The sequence below is a fragment of the Talpa occidentalis genome, unplaced genomic scaffold (assembly GCF_014898055.3).
Source record: "Talpa occidentalis isolate TD23 unplaced genomic scaffold, MPIMG_talOcc4v2.1 talOcc4.6, whole genome shotgun sequence".
Classification (NCBI taxonomy): domain Eukaryota; kingdom Metazoa; phylum Chordata; class Mammalia; order Eulipotyphla; family Talpidae; genus Talpa; species Talpa occidentalis.
The window spans coordinates 41,213,530-41,235,973 of record NW_023604972.1 but is presented as its reverse complement, the minus strand read 5'-3'; the positions used below and the strand labels follow the sequence as shown (position 1 = coordinate 41,235,973).

Below are 22,444 nucleotides of genomic sequence, written 5' to 3'. Positions count from 1 at the left end.
TAAAGATGAGTAGTATTCCATTGTGTATATATATTAATATCATATCTTCCTAAGTCACACTCTATCCTTGAGCGATTACTCTGTTTCTATATCTTAGCTATTGTAAATAGTGCTACAGTGAATATAAAAGGGCATACACCCCTTCAAATTGGTATTTTGGCATAGATATACCTAGAAGTGGGATTTCAGAATCATGTGGTAGATCTATTTTTAATATTTTGAGAAGCCCCCATACTGTTTTCCATTAGGGTGGGGCTAATCTCCATTCCCACCAATAGTGTACAAAGGTCAAAAAACTCCTGCATGGAGAAAGAAGTTATCAGTAAAACAAAAACATACACTACTGAATGGAAAAAAATATATATGTGTACATCATACATCTGAAAAAGGACTGATATCAACTCAATACAAAGAAAACAAATAAACCAATCACACCTGGACAGAAGAACCAGATATCACTTCTCCGAACAAGACACACACATGGCCAACAGGCACATGAAAAAAATGCTCATCATCATTTACCAGGGAAAATGCAAATCAAAGCCACAATGAGAGACCACCTCACACCTATGAAAATGGCCCATACCCATTTTTTCTTGCAATACTCTAACAAATTAAGTCACTTTACATCTTCATCCTTAAAGTACATAAACTAATTGAAGTCATCTACCATTGCAAGGAAATCTGACTATAGGATAAAAAAAATCTTCACATTAAAAAACTAGGATATGTAAAATTATCATATAATGAGTAGGGTTATGTGTGCATTTGTCAATTTCTATTTACACAGATTATTTTGATCTACAAATCAAAGTTTAGATCTATCTACCCATCTATTAATAGTGTCAATCCATTCAAAAGAAATTGAGACTATTCAGTTATTTTTTTTCTTTTCCACTGTTTATGCCACACAATGTGACTTTTAGAAGAACCAGTTTGTAGTATTCCTCTAATATATTTCTTGAAATGAGATAAAAAATATGTACTTCAGTATTTTCATTCAGAGAAACTTAAACCCGTGAGATCAGAGTTACAGTGAAATTATCAATGGAGATTACAAAATCTATTAACAAAACTTTCAAGCTGTGCCTGGCATATATTCTCATAGGTTTTAAGGAGATAGTTAGATACTCTGAATTAAGTCATTTCCCAGGAGTAACATCCAGCAAATGATCATTTCAGTGGACTATTAACATGCAGATGCACTGAAGGTATTTATGTTTATTTTAAGTCTTCTGAACTCAGAAAATTGCTTATTTCACTAGCCAGCCCTTTCCCATGTCATTGCTCATGTAGGGAAAAAAAAGCCCATGTTAACTAAAATGTTACACAACAGAATCTTTTGCTTTCTAAGGAACTGGCTCATATGGAAATTAATTCACCTACAGGGATCAACTATAAACTAAAGGGTCTTCCTCCTTTGTCTCAGATGCAGTGTTGTCAGGTTAAGACTGATGAGATTGAAAAGAAATTCAATTAAGTTTAAAAAGGCAATAAATAACAAATACATAGAAGTGTCATAATGTCTCCATCACAATCAAAAAAATGTCCATTAAAGAAAAGTATTGAAAATTATTCATACAAGGAAGTCTCTACATAGTCTAAAAGACAGAAGATGGTTTTGCTCTTGCCACCCTCTCAACATCACAGCTTTCTCTTATTTTCTTAATGTGTGTGGATGCCTGTACGATCTTCAAGATGCTTCCCCAGTGATTTCTTGTTCACTTGTTTCTTGAATGATCTACTTTAATTATCATTATGCTGTCATTTGAATGTCCAACACAATGCTATTTTTGAAGTGTGAATCAGGTGCCAATATTAAAAATCACCAGATTTCACACAAGACTTTGAATTTCTCATCTTTCTTCAAAACTTAGAAAATGAAGCAAATCTGAGCACATATACATGCAGGAAGAAGCAAATATGATTAGTTTCTGCCCCCTCCAATGGAGGGTGAGCCCTTAGGAGTCATGCAGTTCTCAGTCACAGGAAAGCCCACATTAGGCACATGGAAAAGCCATGTGGAGAGCCCTCAGGCCTCACTGCCAGATACCCCAGCCTCCAGCCAGTCATGCAAGTAAAGAAGGCTGCAGGAGAGTTTGCCACTGTCATCTCACTACATGTGTGAGATGACCCAAGAGAGAACCACCCAGCTGAGCCCATTAACCACCAAATTCAAGAGACAGAATAAGAAAATAGTCTTTTCAAGTCTCTAAGTGAACAAGTAACATGCAAATAGATAGGGCTAAAAGATAAAAGCCCTCTTTTATTTCTCTCTTTTTACTTGGGTAAATATAAATGTCGGTCTCCCTTTTTTGTGTGTAGGTGGAAATATAAAATGTAAATATTCCCAAAGAAGTGGAAAATGCAATTCTTTGAAAATACGTGTGTGTGTGTGTGTGTGTGTGTGTGTGTGTATGATGCTGGCAGTACTTAAGAATAACTCATAAACAGAAATAGTAGAGTTTGAAAAGGGCTTGAATCTAGTTCTTGTCACAAGAGTATCATCTTCATTTGCTTCTCTGAATTCAGGACCTAGCACAATGCTTATTTGTCTAAATGACTGGATCAACCAAAAGTAGTTTGTACATAGTTTTCTGATTGCATTGAAGGAATCTAAAATCTTTCCTGTGACAAAAATTTAAGCTTATGTTCAAGCAAAAGGCAAATGCCATGTGCAAAGTAACCAACAAATTGTGATTCTTTTAAGTCAAGCCATAGTTTTTACAGCTTAATGAGAGGCAGATCTAAGTATATAAAAACAACTCCTAGCCTGTGTTCCTTAAAACTGAATTCCATGGATAGTATGCAAATACAACTTTGAGTAAATCAATTGTTTAATAGTTTTGTATGATTGGGTATAAAATGAAGCTAACCATGCATTCCAGAAAAAAAAAATGTGATCCTCAAGTTTAACAGTATATGGTTCATACATTCAAGGTAGAAGATCTAAACCTTGTACCCTGCACAAAGTTAAAGCAGCTGATATGCTTTGCCCAAACAGAATTATATATCCTCATTTCCTTCCCTTCTTTTCCCCACTTGTGACTCAAGCCAGATTTCATCGAGCTATTTTTGTAATTACTAAAATGTGGAAATACAGCAGCAGGCCAGAAGCAAAGTAAAATGCAGCATCCAGCAAAAGAAAGAAAATCACGCTGAGTAACTGAAAGGCCATCTGCTTCTAACTGAGCTGTAGGGGTGAGGAAGGCAATCTGGGCTGTACTATTTGTGTCTTCCCTAAAACCATACCCACCTGCATGTTGTCAGTGGCATCCCCAAGCAGTCCTCCAAAAGTGATAGCATTAGTTACAGTTGCCAGATAAATGAAGAGAATTGCTGAAAGAGCCTGAATATTTAAAGCATCATAAAAATCACTGGCAAAAAATGGTGCTTTCCTCTTTATGTCCTTAATTAGTCCACCACAGAACCTGGGTAGGGAGAAAACAAATGCATGACAATGTAGAATAAATTACCATAAAATCTCCAAGAGATAATTTATTAAACCACAAAGAATTTGTGTTTCAATACTTGAATCAATGACAAAATGTGGTTTAGTCACTAAAGAGGAGACTAGAAACTGAAAAGGAATAAATTTTCTTCTCTCTCTCTTTTCGGGTCACTAAATTAGGTGTCCCATTTCCTAAAAACCAGACAGTTAACTTTTGATCAGAGTGAATTATGTAGATGAATTAAAATTTCTCACTTTCTAAAAAATATCCAAGCATATCAGCAAATCATAAAATGTCCTTTTATTATCTTGCCAGTCCTTCCTTTACAGCCCCTTTCATGCACTCATCCATTCATCTAGTCATTCATTCACTGCACCAATGTTTACTGAGCGCTGTGATATGCCTACATTATTCTGGGTGCTAGAGACACCCAGTGAAGAACACAGGAAAAAAATACCTGCCTTCATGGAGTTTACTTCCTGTGTAAAGAACAATTAAGTTAAATGCACAATGCAAAAAAAAAAAAAAAAAGGAAACATTACATGGAAACAAGAATTATAAAGCGCTAAAGGAACAGTGGCTGACATATCAGATAGTGGCCAAAGCAGGCTCCTGAACATGTGATGGTGGGGTAAGGACCTGAAGGAAGCAAGGGAGGAAATCATGCAGCTGCGTGAAAGAGCATTACAAACTGGGCCCCATTACAAATGTTAGCTGGTCAGCTGACTTTTTGCATGCCACTGTTTCTTCTGTCTAGAATATCCTCCCTCAAAGCTCAGCCATCCTCTGAAGTCTTGACTCTCCAATGATAGTTGAGATTTCCACCACAGGCTATCACCCTGTATCAGAATTGTCAGTCTGTCTGGGGGTTCCCAAGGAACTTGGCTGACTGCTTCAGTTTCTTGATTTAGAGCCATGCACTGTATTAGGCATGCTACAGACACTCAATGCAGTTAGGAAAGCTGGAAAACAGAATAAAATTATAGTCTAGCTGAATAAAAAAGTTAAATCCCAGAACTCATTCATATCTATAGAAAAGGAAAAATACATTCATATTAGAAATAGTTTGTAAAAGACTATTCAGGAAAAAAGGGGGAACAGAAGGTTTTAAGGTTCTCTGTTCTTTAAGAAGGAAGCAGGGGGAAATAATGTTCTCTTAATTTGGGAAAGAAAGCAAGTAGGTCATCGGGGGAAGAAAATAATGTAATATACTCAGATTCAATTGCATATAAAAATGACAAACTTTAGACAGCAGCTCTCCTGCCTGCCTGTGACTATGGGGGTGATTCTCTTCACCAACCTTTCCTTGCAAAGCAGCATCTCTTCACCAAACTTTCCTTGCAAAGCAGCAGAGACAGCTCTCCTCCCAAGGCTGCCCACCTGTGACTATACAGGCCCCTCTTTCAGGGGTCTGCCTTTTCAGGGGCAGCTCTTTTTGCCCTTGTGTCTGTGCAAACATCCTAGAATTCCCTTCCCCTTTTATAATAAACCTGCCCTTTTGAATATTAAATAAAGAAATAAGCCCTACTTTTGTATTTACAAAAACCTTGTAGTATTTTTACAAAGCCATTATCTTTATAAAATGAGCATCCTCCTTAAATTTTCACCTAACTCAAAATGAAATGGAGACCTAAACAGTGGAGAAGGAAGAATTATCATGAAAAGAGATTTAGCTGAAGCAATCTGGGAAACTTGAATTCCCTACTGTAGGCCAACAAGACTGTGAATGGGACCCACTTTAGAGCAAATAGACAGGGAAGAGATGGAATCATGAAAGCCAAGTGGGGAAGACAGATACATTACTGCATCTTACACACCACACACTCATGCACACACATACAATCTCTCTGATTTTCTCTAGAACATCCCCTCACTCACTCCTCTGCAGTCACACTGACCTCTGTGCCAACCCAGCACCCACCAGGCCCTCTGCTATCTCCCTCTTCACATCCCACATCTACATGGTCTGTCTTCCCTCTCCTTAGGGACTTTCTCAGATGTTACAAATTTCAGGAAGACATTCTTTGACCACCCATCCAAAACTGTGACAACATTTCCTATCCCAAAACTCCCCGTCTGCTTTACTTTTTTCCACTTTTCTTTGTTTGCTTGTTGCTTGTCTCTCGTCACTACAAAGTATGACGCATAAAGACAACGGTTTTTGTTAATTCAATGCTGCATTCCCAGTGCCTGTGACTAACAGATACACTGTAAATATTTGTTGGCTGAACAAATGAACAAATTAGTGAACAAAAACATCAACAGAAAGATGAGACATTTAGATCTAAGGAAAAGCCCAGCATGAATGGTAAAAGGTACCGTCCAGTGCGCTGCAATTCTTCACAATCTCCATGTCCTCCTCCTCCGTGGCCTCCATCATGGGGCGTGTCTCCATTCATCTGAACATTCTCTCCACCTGAGTACATATTCTTTCTAAGCAAGACAATAAAGCCCAAGAGAATATTAGCTATTTCATTCATCTGCTTTTTACCTGTGTCATGCACAAGCTAATGGAGATGGGGTGAAAACCCTTTGGGAGAAAAGTCATTATTCCCTTCTGCCATTCTAACAGATAACTCAAAGTGTTCTAATTAAAGCTAAGACAAATGATGGGTGAACAGAAAAGTTAAGTAAATTATATGTTAATTATGTGGTACACCAGAAAATGGGCTTTTCAACTATCTTTCCCAATTTCTTCACCTGCACAATCTAGGGGGACTAAAGCGATATTTCCAGAAGTACAAGGAGTCCCAAAACATCCCAAAGACTCTCTGTGATGTACTTCAATGTCATAACCTGAGATCTCTAATTCATAATCACTGGAGACCATCACAACCTATAACATTCATTTTATATCATCAGCAAACTGTCACATTAAGACATTTGTTTGATTTGAGTGAAATGGGAACCTGAAAATACTAGGCAATAGCTAAAAAAAAAAATCTTTCTGAAAACTGCCAATAATTTACCTTTTGTCAGATGATGGGAGACTCTTAGGAGGCTCTATCCTTATTGTTGGGTCCCATTCTCCAGGTGGAAGGACAATGACTTCATCTAGGAACTCATCAATGCCAGCAATAAGGTCTTGCCTGTCTTTTGCTTTATAAGCAATGTCATGGAACACCTAAAGAATAAGAGATGTGCTGATCCAACAAGAGAAATATCTACATGCCCCACACGTCAAAACGAGCTGAGGAACACATTTGATAATCCATTTTAATGTTACATTAAAAATTATTTCCTATTATTTAGCTTGTACCAAAATATTTAGGTATTCAGATTATGAGCCCCCAAAATATAGGTAGAGGCATGAGAAAACAGCTGTGGGGGGGTAGTGCTTTTGTCTACCAGTACTGTTAAACAACATTTCCTTTCATCTCCCCCTGGTATGTACCATTACTGATATAGTTGCTATGGAAGGCAGATGAAAATGGTTTTGAGAAATACACTGAAGAGTCATTCCCTGAATTAAAAAGTACTGGGACAAACCATTGCTGATAATACAAAAAGGAAAAGTTCAAGCTGAGTGTTAAGACCCAGGTTAAGACCCAAATACTACAATTCTCAAACACAGAAATAATGTTAGCTACTCAAGAAAGAAAATTTGGAAATATATTGGCAATGCATGAAGCAAAGGACTTTAAGCAGGTAATCACATGTTTATCTTTGAGTAAGGCAATAACTGAACCAACCAAGACAGCAAATGTTTCATGTCTTTTTTATACAAAGAATGGAGTTTCCAGAATTCCTCTTTGTCAATTACTCTTTCTAATCAAATTCATGATGTTGAAGTTCTTTACACATACTTAATTCTTTCATATCAGGTAAGTAAAATTCTCTATTTTCCAGAAGAGATGGCCATCCGCTTGTCTGTTCTTAAAGATTGCTACTAAACCACCTTTTTTGACAAAAATTTTAAAAAATTATTGATATAATATATAGCATGTAATGATCTGGGGTTTGTGGGATTGAGAGGAGGACAATGCTAAGTGCCAATGTATCATCTGTGGCAGACACAGTCAGCCTTACCCTCATTTTCTCTAGTTACCTCTCACCACTAGAAAGTCAGAGAGTCGCTTTTGACACCTCCTGTGCAGATAAGGATGGACAATTCTGACCAATGAAAAAGAAAAGGCTATCTGGGAAATTTTTAGAGTACCTGTTGACAGAGACAGACATAACTAACATTACTCTCCGCCTTCTTGCCTTGACAACAGAATGGATGACTGGAGCTAACTGCAATGGCCAGCATAAGACCATAAAGCAACAGCTTTGGTTCTTGATTTATCACTAAGCAGCTAAGTTAAACCAAATCTAGATACTATCCACCTTCAAACTTCCTGATATTTGAGCTAATAAACTCCAAAGTTTAAGCCACTATGTCAGATATTTTGTCACTTGCAGACTAAAGCATTCCTAATTGATATATAAGGAGGAAAAACTGCCTAAAAGAAAATATAAACATACAAAAATAAATGAAAAAATGCACTGGGATGCTTAGTTCTCTCAAGGGAAAAAAACAAAAACAGAATAGTTATTCATCAATGCTCCTAGCTCCAGAATTAATTAACCACCTAAATAATCACCAAACAGAACTTCCATAATCAAATTTCCTATTCTCTACTTAACACATGGAGAAACTGACAAATTAAACAATGAAACAAAAGCAAAACATTTAGGAAAATAGTAATCTACAAAGACAAAGAAGCTAAAATTAATGACTTTATATTCTTATAGCATTTCTCCAATTATGAGATTAGTTTGGAGTTGTTTTATACTTAAATGTATATAACAACATTCAAATTATTATGAGCATAAGGTCATAATTCCAAAGTTATTCTACAGTAATGGTTACTAAGGCAATTTTGAATATATCATTCCTTTCGAGAAAATAAGAAAACCATAAAAGCAGGTACTTTTTTTATATCTTAGAAAAAATGCATCATCCATTTCATTATGCAATATTTTATAGAATCCATCATTTCTGAAACAAAATGGTGTATATATATATATGTATATTGGAATATATTAAACATTTTAAAAGATAAATTTTCAATAAAAACAGTCACCTGAACTTTTTAAAGAATATATAATATACCATCAACTGTAAAAATTTCAAATGTTTAGAGAAAGGGAAATATATTTTATTCCAAGATAAAACTGACTTTTTGAAAAGTGTGTGGATGCCAGCTCATTTGCTGATATGACTGTACCTTACGTTATATAGAACCACACAATTATAATTGAATAAATTGTGATAGTCAACTCAAGAGTACAACAACAACACAAATAAGGCATTCCCAGATCACTATCTTTCTATTCCCTACCTCATCAGACATCAAGGTGGCAATGGCTCTGCCAATCTCATGGTAGGACTTGGCTTTCCCCTTAGGACCTAAGAGAATGAATAAGAACCTAATGGAAAAGGAAAAAGCAAAGGCTATAAGACATATTTCATCAATCTCAATAGATAAAATTTAGACACATTTATCCTAGTTTATTTAAATGTTAGGCCTAAAATTCACCTTTAAAACACAGGTAATTTTCTTAGTAATATGAAAAATACTCTTTCAAACTATTGTGAAACATAAATCATTGTTCATTTTAATCAGAGGCAAAGAAAAACTTGGCATGGAAACTTGAGAAGCTCATTCACTGAGAAGAAAACTTTCCCTTTATGAGTCATTAAATTTCTCTTTTCTGAAGTTTATCCTTTCTCCACTTCTATGACTTTTTAAAATCTTTGGAGACAACCCATTAAGTACAATAAGAAAAGCCTTAATCTTCCGATTTCTCTGATTTTCCTTGACCAACATGGGCAGTGACAGAAGATCTTCTCCCAACTTTAAAGAAATGTTTTTACTAAGAAGTGAATGGGACTGGGAGTGATTAAAAATCAAGTTCTCTTGATAGCCTAGGACTTGATAGTTAAATTCAAGAAAGATAAATATGAGAGAAATTCAAAATAAAGCATCATTCACAGACAGTTAAAATTCTTTTGTGGGTGTCCTCATTTTCCTTCCCACACTTCCCTTGAAATGCACAAACACTGCTCCATAGTTAGTGATCCTAAAATTTGTAACAGTGAGCTTATCCTGAATTAGGTCACCTCTTATCATGTTGGAAGGAATCCCTCAGTGATCACAGGGCAAATATGCATGTCCAAAGTGGGGAGGAGGAAACTTGATAAGTAAACGAAAAAAAAAAAAAAAAAGGCACACGAAAGGCAATACTTAGTAAATTCCTGCCCTGCTTATGATCCTGTCTCACCTAATGTGGAGAAATTGAGGACAGTAAAAATGATCATATCATACATTTGCACAGCTTTTTAAAGCATGCAAAGCATTCATCACCTCATATAAATTCCATACTACCCTTTGCAACAAGATTCCTGTTGAATGGTGAAAACACTGAGGTTCTTTAGGTTAATAGAGAAACCCAAAGACTGTGCCTAGTAGTAGATGAAAATATGCAGACAGACCTCCTGTTCTTTTCAGCACACGATTCTGTCTAGTATTACCTGCACAATCTATACTGCAGGGCTGTGACTGCATAGAGGAAAGCTACCCAATAACTTCCATAGGCCACTCTGGGGAAAGGTGATGTGAATACTTAGCTGGGGACAAAAAAAATGTTAAATAAGACTTGATGGGACCAGGAATGGCTTAGGCTTTGCTTAGTAACATTTTATTTTTTACATGTTTATTTATACACCTTACTTTAAATAAAAAAGTATTGACAGCAAATATTCTTCAAAGTGTTAGGGTGTGTTCCAAATGCCCTTAAATAGATCATTTCTTTTCTTCATCATAAAATCTAATCCAAATAGAAAAATAGAACCTAATAACATAAGAAGTTATCTGAAAATTTGAACACACAGATTTTATACCAGAATAACCATAAAAGTGTTCAGTACTTATTTGCTTAGAAACCAGTTCTGGAACAGGGTGGCACATTCACTTTCAAGTGTTATTACGTTACATGAAATAACAAAAGCAATTAGCAAGGAAGAAAGTCTGTTCACATATGAAGGAAGTCATTAGAATTGAATATTAGTTCATCCAACACTTAAGTTCTATTGATACTAGAACTTTTCTAGTTAAAAGATGGATTTAAATTATACCAGTAAATATAGTTTTATAAAGTGCTTCTTTATGACAGCAAAATGTATTTTTCTAAAGGGTTCGATCATTGATTTGAGCATAACATGTGCAAAAATGATTTAGCCACTAAAATAAAACACAAATCCCATTGAGAAACAACCGAAATACTGGTCAACCCTATTTGCCTATTAACTATAGGCCAGCTGTCAGGCAGGGCAATGAGGCCATAGCTTTAGGCAAAATGGGGCAGTTGCACTGCAGCAAGAGAAAATACCTAGTAGCTCTCTATACTTGACTGAATATATTTTTAAATAATGGGTTTCCTTTGCTACAATGTATCTAAATATTAGTTTTGCAGCAATATATAATATCTGAAAGCCTTTTCAGAACCAGTCAGTATCTTTTCCTACCTCTCCCTAGCATTTCCATCATGATTATAGTTTACAGATACACCTTATGAAAATACACATTTACGAACCTACATGAGTTAATTATCAGGTTGACTATAGGACATCAAAGCCAAATATTGCCTTGTTCGAAAGTAAAAAAAAAAAACAAAAAACAAAAACTCTGCCACTAATGGTGCTAAATTATAAACTTTGGCAAATGATAGGTAACTAATCCAAGAACTAACAGAGTAATGGCGCTTCTAAGTTAAAATTTATGAGATGAGGTCGCATATTTTCTATAATATTTACTTTGTTCTCTGCTAAATTGTACCCAAAAATGGGGTGCCTCCCTGCTAAACTGTACCCAAAAATGGCCTAAGGGTTGTCTCAGCACTACCACCATTACCATCTGAGTTCAATCCCCAGCCAGGGTGCTAACCCACATGGCCCAGCGGACCCACATAACCCACAGTTGAAATGGCTCACCTGCTGCTCCCCTTAGTGTATTTCAGTAAATCCACCTGATCTGCTCCCCACTCTGTCCCTGGTGAATCCTCTTACACTCCACCCCTCATCTCTGGCCTACATCCCAGAGAAGAAAAAAAAAATGTACCAAAGAAGAAAAGAAATGTACCCAGAAATGAATGGAAGAAGCTGACAAATAATGACTAACATATATCATAGCAATAAGGCCACTACTGGAGAATTATATCACTTGAGTAATCTAGACATAAAAGTACAAGCACACTTGGGAGATTTTCTAAGTTTGGTTCTAGACCACCACAATAAAGTGAATATCCCAATACGGTCAGTCACAATTTTTTTGGTTTACCAGGATATAAGAAAGTTATGTCTGTAGTATATTGTCATCTACTAAGTGTAAAATAGTATTATGCCTCGAAAACAAAGTATGAACCTTAATTAAAAATTATTTTAATGCTAAAAATATGCTAGCCATCACCTCAGCCTTCAGTGAATCATAATCTTTTTGTTGGTGAAGGGTCCCATACATAATAAAACAAGCTATAGCTGTACAATTCCTCTTTATTGGGTAAGGCAACTTTTATTAAAAAAACAATTCTTTATCTCCAGATCATAATGGATTTCATACATATCTATTAAAGAATAATACATTATATTTATATTATAAAAAATATTAATACTCCAGTCAGAAGCCATTCAGTAAGTCCATCTCCTTAAAATGATATGTAGAGAAAATCTGGCCATCTATAAGAAGCAGTAAACATGACTGAGGTCAAGAATTTTCACCACTAGGAACAGAGACCCTTAAGAAACCTCTAATTTGGATTACACTGTTGAAATGGGGAGAGAGATTTGGGGAAATTAAGAACACAGAACAACTCATCAAGCTGAATTTACCTTTGCCTGAAATGTGTTCTCTCCCCTTCCACCCTCAAAGAAGTGAAAGCTGTTACAACTTTTATGACAGATGTACATCTTTCCTAACAGCTTTTATAATGTACTGAAAACTCTTTTCATGACCCAAGCTGTTTTTTGCTAAGTGGACAGATGTTATTTTTAACCAGAAGCTTTTTTCTTTATTAACAAATTAGAGTAAACATCACATTTGTGTGACTGTTAGAGCTCAGACCATGATAACAGTTCAGGGGAAAAAATTAATTCATGTTACTGAGTTCCTTTTATTCATTCATAATTAGAAATAAAACATAGTTAGAATTTTTAATAGTGCCTAATTGTCTCGAGAATCTTCATGAGGGCTTCCAGCCTTGTGAGCGTTTTCATATAACTAATTATGCCTGGGGAGGACGCCTCTAGCATTCTCCACAACAAAAATAAGTGCCAGATGATCTGTGTCCGGAACCAATGGACTATACTCACATTCACAAAATAATTATAGGCAGAAACAGAGCATAATATCAGAAAAAGAGGCAGCCTTCCTAAACCACTCAATCTTTTCAGAAAGGATGCACCCCCTTCCTTCCTGATATATCACAGCTATTTCTAGAATAAACTCAGCATGTACCAATTCTTTACTCCCTTCTATCAAAACAACAGTGAATCAAATAACCCATTATTCATATTTAGAGGCTTTGGAAAATGTGGCTTAACTTTAACTTCCACAATAGATTTATGAAGACTACAAGCCCACCATAAGATACCATATTCCATTTGATAAAAACAGACGCTGACAGCTGGACTGTTAGGAAAGAGAGAACTGAACTAAGAAGACCTCTACCCCAATCCCTCTAGTATGGTTGTGACAAGTAAGCACAGACGACTTTAAACAAATCATTATTTATAATACAAATTATGTATTAACCTACAGTGATACCAAAAGGAATAAACATACTAATTTTTAGAGGAGTGGGCTCACTGAATAACTTTATATCTTAGATGTAAAAATCGAGGGCAGAAACAGACAAACTAATCAGAGACTTTTATTACTCTTCATGGGAAAATCCTAAAATATTTCATTCCAATTCATTTTAGCTATCTCCTTAAATTCTACAAGTCTGGTCTGAGAGTCAAAAATCCATAATTCAATTTCTAGCACTGATACTGAATCTTCCCTTTACCAGTATCTATCAACTGTAAAATGGGAATACATTTATTCCCTTTCTAGCTCACAAATATGAGTACCTGGCAGGCAGTCTCTGTGGAAAGATCTAAGATGACAGTAAGCAAGCTGTCTGCAAGATGCTAGCAAACATATAAACATGTCCTATACCAAGTCACCAAGATCAAAGAACAGAGTTTGTTTGCTTTCTCATACATGGCAAGAAGAGTCCCTAAGTAGGTAACTTCCACCAAATTGGTAGTAGTCCAGCTGCAAGTAGAAAATCAAATGCATCAATTAAGAGTAAATAGAGAGGGCTTCCCCGGTGGCGCAGCTGTTGAGCGCTGGGTTGCGAAGCTGCCCGCGGCCTCTGCCGCACCGGTTCGATCCCCGGCTGCTCCCCAGCCACCGGAGGAGGGTCCCACATGGCGCGCAGACCTCTCCTGCCACCCGCTGCTCCCCTCAGCAGTGTACTTCGGTCCTTCTGCCTGCTCTGCTCCCCGCTCTGGCTCTGGTGAATTCTCTCACCCTCCCGCACTTCTGACTGTACCAGTGCATGTATAAACAAACAAATAAATAAATAAAACATGCCTCTATTAAAAAAAAAAGAGTAAATAGAAAAACATGTGAGTTCTAAATAAAGGGAGCTTCTAGAATCACACTTTCTAAATGGTACACGGAGTACCTCTGTTCATTATAAGCAATAATAACAATAAACATAACAACATAACTTTACCGCATCTTCAAAAGGAAAAACCTTACGCATTACAAGATGCACATTACAAGATGTGCACAAAATCAGAACTGGGTCTCCCTGCAGTCCAACAGGGCAGCCTGTACGTTAAACCACACGGCTGAGAGCAGAGCAGTCCTTCACAATGACTACCACATTCCTTGTGGGATTTCCTTTATTGGATTTCACAGGATGCAACCATTGTAAATGGCCCCACATTAGTCATACACATTAAAAAAAAAAAAGCTAATGAGACTCCCTATTCAGTGATTACAGCTTGCACTCATTTGGAGGACAGCAAATGGATAAAACTATTTCCTGGAAAAAATGTCAACAGGCAAGGATATACTGTTCAGATTATTGCCCTGAAATAGTTACATGACATTACTGAATTACAGTTGCTTGATTTGTTAGGTTCTTTCTGCTGATTCATATGATGTATTTTACCTCTAGACCAGCACCATCCTTCAGTGGAGAGGAAGAGAAGATCCAGATAACGAGAAGCACACAAAAATGGTCATGATTTGCTACTCAATGGATTCTTACTTTTGTTAAAGAGACTTTTAAAATAACTTTTATTTATAGCATCCAAAGAAAAATAATAATAAAAACAAAAAAGTAAGAACAATTTAACACTTCTTTGCAATTTTTTTTTTCTTTTAAGCCCCAGTAAAGTTAATCTGAAGAGACACAGATAAAAGCCATAGGGGCACACAAGCTGGACTTCAGCCATGCCTGAGTCAGCGATCTGTTCGCCAGGTGATTGCTCAGATAGAACTGCAAGGCTCCACTGGAATGCTTTCAAAGCAAGAAACTAAAATGCAGAAAACACAAATCTTAATAATCCCATTAATTGAATAAACTATGATCATCTCTTTTCTCTGCTATTTGGCCAATTTCTGTCCCAAGTAGTATTACTATTTTAAGAGTCTATGGAGTATAAAAATGTGGTGGGAGGGAAGATAGGAGAAAATACGTGGATGAGCAGAGAGAATGGTCTATAATCTACAAATTGGGAGGTCTTAATTCTCGTAATTTTCCCTCTGACTTGGGACTAAAAATCTTGAACCCCTTGTTACTGTCACTTGATGCTCCAGTCACCTGAGTTCACCAAGGAGAATGACAGTCCTCCCTGTTCACATGGGAGAACATTAAAGAAAGTCACCTGCCCTTGCCCTGCAGTCCATGGAAAGCACATTAAAAAGATAAAAAACAATCATATAATAATTTCTGATGTCAACTGAAAAGCACAAATTTCTCTTTAAACTCTTTTAGCACATGTTTAAGTGGAGCATTACCATCTATTCACCTAAATGCCCTCTACAAGTCAAGCTTTCTAGTTTAACTGAGCTCATTTTCAGAGAAACAAGATGACTTCTCCAGTGTTGTGAGCTCATGACTGTATGCCTCCTTTTGAAATGAAAGTTTATGTGACACAACATAAGAAGTGAGTGTGTGGGGGCCTCCCAAGTGGCACAAGGGGTTAGGCACCGCACTATGAAGCAATCCTCAGCCTCTGCAGCACAAGTTTGACCCCCCCAGCTGGCCAGGGAGCAACCCACATGGCACAGCAGACCTCTCCTGGCTCACCTGCTCCTCCCCTCAGCAGTGTGTTTCAGTCAGTCTGCCTGTTCTGTTCTCTACTCTGTCTCTGGTGAATCCTCTCACCCCCCTGCATCTCTGGCCTGTAACCCAGTTCTTATATGCATAAATAAATAAATCTTTAAAAAAAAAGTGAGCGTGTGAATTTAAGTGTTCAACTTAATTTTACAGTAATGAATTTTACATATGTATAACACACATATAAATATATGCAGGTATGTACCCACTACCAACTCTTTGTTAAAACATAGAGCAAATGAAAACAACTCTAACATCTGAAGCTTTGCCATCTTTATGACCTTAGACAAGTCACTCAACACTCAGACTCAGTATCATCATCTGTAAAATCCAGATACCTTTTATAGTTAGTACTTTTAAATTATTATAAGAATTAAATAGATTAACACATAAGAAACTAACACGCTTTGCAAATCATTATACTTGTTATTATTACTAGTATACAAGTGCCATGTTACTCGTTAGAACAAAAATCAGACTAAGTCGTTATGTCAGATTCCACCTTTCTGACATGTATTTTCTAGTATAAAGGAGAAGAAATTTCCCTATGACATTGTAGGTCAGGGAGCAGCTTACCTTGTGGGCACAGGAACCTCAGTCAGGGCGCCCAGCATGACAGCCTGCTGTAGTCGGACAAAGGCAATGAAAGGCGTATCCAAGAAGTCAACCTCCCCAACGAGCACGTTGGAAGCTTCGGCATCACGGGGCAGTTTTTTCATGAACTTATTCTTCAGCTGCATGAGAAATATCAAGAAAACAACTTATCTCCAGAGATGGGAACAAGAAGAGACACCCCATATATCACTGAAGGGAATTCCTTAAATAAGTCTATAAGCAAAAGGCCCTCACTAAACCTTTTCCCATTATATTTAACTGTTCTATTATAATAAACATTTCTCTGTACTTTGGATTAAAAAATACTGAGGGTATAATCCTGTGCTTTACATATAAAACAATATATAGTATAACTCCATTTTTTTATTGATTCACTCACTGAATGAACATGTTTGAGAGTCTATTATGACCTAGGCTCTGATCTAAGCCCTAAAGATACAGGGGTGGGTAGATTATCTACATGTCCTCCTGGGGCTCATTCTGCAAAGGGAGAGCAAAATATGATTTAAAGTAGTGACAAGTGTTAAGAAGGAAAAACAAAACAGACAAGAAGATACGATTTTAGAAAGGTAAGGCCTCTGAAGAAATACAATTGACATTGGAGTGAGGAGACAAGTCAAACAAAGATCTGGGCAACAAATATTCTAGGTAAAGAGACAGCAAGTGCAAAGCCTCAGAGATAGGAAGGAGCTTGGCAGTTAGAGGAAAAGTAAGAAGATAAGTGTGGTGGGAAGTAAAGAAGGCAAGTAGCAGCAAATGGAGTTGCATTGGTAAGGGAGACCAGGTCGTAAGGACTTTGAAGGTCACAGTAAGGAATTCTGGATGCTTTTGGTGGGACTTGTTTACTAAAAGCCCAAGTGGAAAGGTGTACTAGGAAGGCATAGATTTAGGAGATATCACCATGCAAACAGTATGTAAAAGCACTGCACAGGATAATACACCCTAGGATGGGAGTGTAGATCAAGAAGAGATGTAAGATCTAAACCCTAAGCCACTCTACCTTTCATAGGAATGTAGGAGAAAGTGACAGAGGACACTGAAAAAGGAAGTCAGTGAGGGAGAGAAGAAATCAGGGTACACAAGCATCAGGACTCAATAAGGAAAGTATATTGGCTGCTGGAAGATCAAATTAGATGAGAACTAAGCATTGGTCAATGAATTCAGCAAGACTGAGGTGCTGGGTGGTCTTGACAAGAACTGTTTATAGTGGATACCAGGGCACCCAGAGGAGGACAAGGAATGGAGTGAGATAGGGAGTGGAGATCATTATTTTGAGAAATACAGCTGCCAGGAAAAAAACAAGAAATAGGGAGATAGGCAAAAAGAGATGTTTTATAAAGGGAAAAATGATAACACTTCAGAATGTTAATGAGATTAATCTAATTGATATAGATTAACGCTGCACCAGAGATCGTGGCTAACCACAAAGCAGCTCATGAACTACTAAGAGGAAATGTCCACTCATTGTAGAGGCATTGCTCTCAGGTGGAAACACAGAAAGCTTATTAGCCCCAACTAGGGAAGGCAGACTATATGGATATAAATGGAGGTGATGAGAGATTTGGTGGGTGAAGATGAGGGCTTCTAAGGACTTGTATTTCTGTAGTGAAATTCAAGTGAATTGATGGTCAGGAGGAGGAAGGAGGCGGCATGAGGGAGCCTGAGGAGAGAGGTAAAGGTGTAAAGTGGTTTTCTTGGAAAGTGCAACTTTCTTAACACAGTCTCTTTGAAAGCTTATTTCATAGGTGTTATTCTTCCTCTTCTCGTCCTCTCAACTCCCACCTAGAATTGGATGGTCCAAGCATTTTTGGAAAAAATGGGAAATACCTCCAACAGTTCTAGAAAAACATTTCAACAGTCACAGAAGGATCGGAGATAAGAATTTTGCAGGACTATAGGAAAGGCACAGGCATCTGATATATTCTTATCATCCACTATCAATCTCTCTGTCAAGAATTAAGAGTGAGTATAGTCTTTTTCCCATGGAGAACTGCTGATATGGGAAGAGGCAGGCATGGTCCCTCATTACTAAAAATGTTATAATAACAGGTTATTTTCAATTTCAATTTAAAGAATTCTAAAATAGGGAAAATGAGAGCTGATCCCTAAAGCTCCACCACTCACAGTAGCATTTTTATATAGTATTTTTTCTTTAATTTGGTATTTCTTAAAAAGTTGTGAGGGAAAAAAGGATATTAGGGCTTATAATTCAGTGAAATCCAAAATTAAAAAAAAAAAAATCCATGGCCTCCTTGGTGGTGCAAGGGGTTGAGCACACTAGGAAGCTGTCCACAGCCTCTGCAGCATGAGTTGAATCCCCGGCAGGCCAGGGAACTACCCAGATGGTGCGGGAGACCTCTCCTGTCTCGCCCACTACTCCCCTTAGCAGTGTATTTCAGTCAATCTGCCTGTTCTGTTCTCCACTCTGTGTCTGGTGAATCCTCTCATCCCCCTGCATCTCTGGCCTGTACCCCAGTTCTTGTATGCATAAATAAATAAATCTTTAAAAAAATCAAAGGCAAGATATATATTTTTAGAAGTTAGGCACATGACTACTTCTAAGCAGTAACAGAATTTTCCAAAGTTTATACGATTAATCCTCTAAGAAATGCTAGTATTAAAAAAAAATTGTTTACATTATACAGGATATGAAAAGAGAAGTCATGGGAAGTATCTTAAAACATCAAATTGCCAAAACTGTTGTTCTGGCCTAAGGAAGTTGCAGTAATGAAACTGTGCTTTGTGACTCAGAGTAGAGTGAAAAGTGCAATATGACCAAGTGACCGAAATGCATAACAAAACATCACTGTTGGAATAATCCTCAAACTTTTCAGAGAGAGTCAGTATTACTAAGCACTGAACACATGGTTCTATAATAATCTACCTATATTTCCCATTTTCTCCCACTGACTCTTTGCGCTAGTTCAGCAGGTGATATGACCATAACCCCCACCCTGTTTTATGTAGTTAGACTCCCACACCCGTTATCAAAAATGTCCTTCCCTCATTTCTGTCTTTTCTAAACACCCTTCAGAGCTCAGCCTTCAGAGCTCAGCACCATCGAAGACCACTTCCTTGAGAACTCATTTCTGGATCACGCTTTCTTCAAGGTGGAATTCTTTTCCCCTACTTTCTTAAGAGGTAAAAAAGCTTATTCCCACTTTGCACTGAACACCTACTTTGCACAGAATTTAACTACAGTAAACATTTTGAGTGGAAGGGATGAACTCTGTATCACTAAAAAAAGACCCCAAATCATCAATGGTTGAATAAAGAATATGTGGTATAAATACACAACAGAATAGTCATAGTTTAACAAACAAAAAAGATGAAATCTTAGCATTTGCAACAATGTGGATGGAACCTGAATAAATTATGCTAAGTGAAATAAGTCAGGAGGATAAAGACAAATACCAGATGATTTCACTCATATGTGCAATATAAAGAAGCAAAGCAAACAAGAAGACAAAGCAAAACCAAAACAAACCGTAGACTCTGGCTGCAGTGCTGAGGCCATGATCTGCTACACATTCTTCTCCTGGCTCACAGCAGCCACACGCCCCCATCGATGAGGCCCAGCCTTGCTGTCATCATCAACATTTCTCTTCTTCTCACACCCCATGTCAATTCTATCAGAAAATTCTGTTTCATCTACATTCAAAGTATACCTCGAGCACAACCACTTCTCACCACTCTCACGGCCACACCCCTGGTCCGTGTTACAGTCATCTCTTTTCTGGGCTATGACATTGGCCTCCTGGCTGGATTATCTTTTTCTGCCATTGCCACCAACCACTTCTTTTCAGCAAAGCAGTCAAATCAGAGTCAGATCAAGTCACCTCTCTGCTCAAAACTTTCTATTGGCCATCATTCATCATTTCTCCAAAAGTGAATTCAAACAAGTGTATACAAATTTTTCTACTGCTCTTTCCCAATTTTCTCCCATGCCCTCCATTCCAGCCCCTGTGTCCTCCGGCGACACGCCAGGCACACTCTTACCTCCAAGTGCTTACACCTGCTGTAGCTTCTGAATAGAATTTCTGCATGGCCCTCCCTCCAGCCTTTGGATCTTCATTTAAAAGTCACATTCTCATTAGTGAGTCTCCCTGGTGGCAATTGTTATCGCATGAACCTCTTTCTACTCACAAGTACTTCTTTACTCCTCTTTCCTGTTACATTTTCTTCTTTGTACTTAAACTTCTCACTGTGAAGCACACTATTTGAGGTACTTAAATCTTTATTTTCTGCCTCCCCACTTCAATGTAAGTTCCACGAAGGTAGGAATATCCATCTATTTTGCTCAGTGCTATTTCCCTAATGCCTACTGAAGTGCTTGAGTGGAAAGGTTAAACAAATATTTGTTGAATGAATGAATGAATGATAGTTTATTATTATGTCCTTTCCACAACATTTCTTAATTTCTCGTTGAAAGTAGTAGTTTCTGTCCATATACACTGCTGTTGGGAATGTCGACTGGCCCAACCCCTATGAAAAACAATATGGAGATTTCTCAAAATTTTAAAAATAAATCTACCATCTGATCCAGCAAGTCCATCCCTAGGTACCTACCTGAAGAATGCAAAACAAACAAACAAACAAACAAAACCACTATTCTGAAAAAAACATATGCATTCCTATGTTCATTGCCAAACTATTTACAATAGCCAAAGTATACAAAGTATACAAACCACCTAAAGACAGACGAGTGGATTAGGAAGATGTGGTACATATACACCATGAAGTACTACTCAGCTATTAAGAAAAAAAAAAAAAAAAAACAAGAAGATAAACCCTTGCCTTTTGCAACAACTGGAGGGGATTACCCGAGTCGAAATACCCAGGAGAAATACAAATACTAGATGGTGTCACTTATATGTAGAATACAGATAAAGATAAAACAACAAGCCCTGGAACTCTGACTACAGACTTGAGGCTACCACAGGGGGAGCTGAAGTGAGGAGAGAGTGGGAAGGGAGAACAGCGGCCGACAGTAATGGACTTTCAGGACTTTGGCAGTGAGTGTGATGGGGTAACATAAACCCGAAAGGTGTGATCTTATACTTTAAATAATATACAATGATGTAAACCAATGTTACCTCAATAAAAAAAAAAAAAAAGTAGTAGGTTCTGGACATGCTACCACCACCCAGGTCATCTGAGGGGACAAGAGGCCTAGATATGGCCAATACTAAAAAAACTCCCCTCCTGACAACAGTGATTGTTTCAAAGGTTAGAAGTATGGCCCAAGCAGGACCCAAATCCTTCTGGATAATCAAAATTTTAATGTGTAAAAATCAACAATTCCCCTTTCCCCTGAGGTTATTCCAATCCACGCTGAAAGTGCCAGTTACATTGGATAGTGTGGAAGGGCTAACCCCACCAGGAGAGAGTGGGTCAACATTCAAAATGAAAGACAGAATCAGGAGAGAAAAAGAATGAGAATAGAGATTGCTGAGTCCTCAGTCCCAGGCCCGAGGTCCTGTAGCTTGTCCATTTTGTGAACTCATGAAGAATTCTTACCAGTTACATAAGGCAGAAAATTCCATTTGGACTTAAATTAACTTGAGGTGGTTTCTGTCTACCAAAGAGTCCAGACCCTTCACAAAAGTGTATTTGTTAAATAAATTTGAGGAGTGCCAGGTTAAATAAAATTAAATAAGTTTCTATATTTTAGACATTCTCGGAGCCTTTGAATATCACTGTATGACTGAGAATGCTTTATCTCCCACTAGGAGATAAATAAGGCACATTTTGGCATGAAAACAGATTAAAAAATGCTGCTTTGGACAGAAATGTTCTCATCTCCCATCTAATTCCACTCTCAACTCCATTCTCTTGAAATTCTGTGGGTGCCTATAATGTTCAAGGTCTGAGAGTAACTGTGACAGATACTGCAGAGAACAGACAGACCTAATCTCCTGAAGTCTGTAGTTCAATGGAGAGAACAGAGAAATAACTATAATGAAAGATAAATACCATATGAAAAATATATT

At 37.4% G+C, this 22,444-nt stretch overlaps 1 protein-coding gene across 2 annotated transcripts in view; it reads right to left on the bottom strand.

The window, feature by feature from the left end:
• SLC4A4 (solute carrier family 4 member 4) overlaps nt 1–22,444 on the bottom strand; it is a 347,176-nt gene that overhangs the window by 103,330 nt on the left and 221,402 nt on the right. For both annotated transcript variants that reach the window (XM_037530399.2, XM_054688304.1), the window contains exons 8-12: nt 16,413–16,570; nt 8,780–8,867; nt 6,422–6,576; nt 5,772–5,885; nt 3,257–3,431 (exon numbers count right to left, since the gene is read on the bottom strand). In XM_037530399.2, the coding sequence (XP_037386296.1) occupies nt 3,257–3,431; nt 5,772–5,885; nt 6,422–6,576; nt 8,780–8,867; nt 16,413–16,570 (690 nt within the window). The remainder of the gene's footprint in view (nt 1–3,256; nt 3,432–5,771; nt 5,886–6,421; nt 6,577–8,779; nt 8,868–16,412; nt 16,571–22,444) is intronic.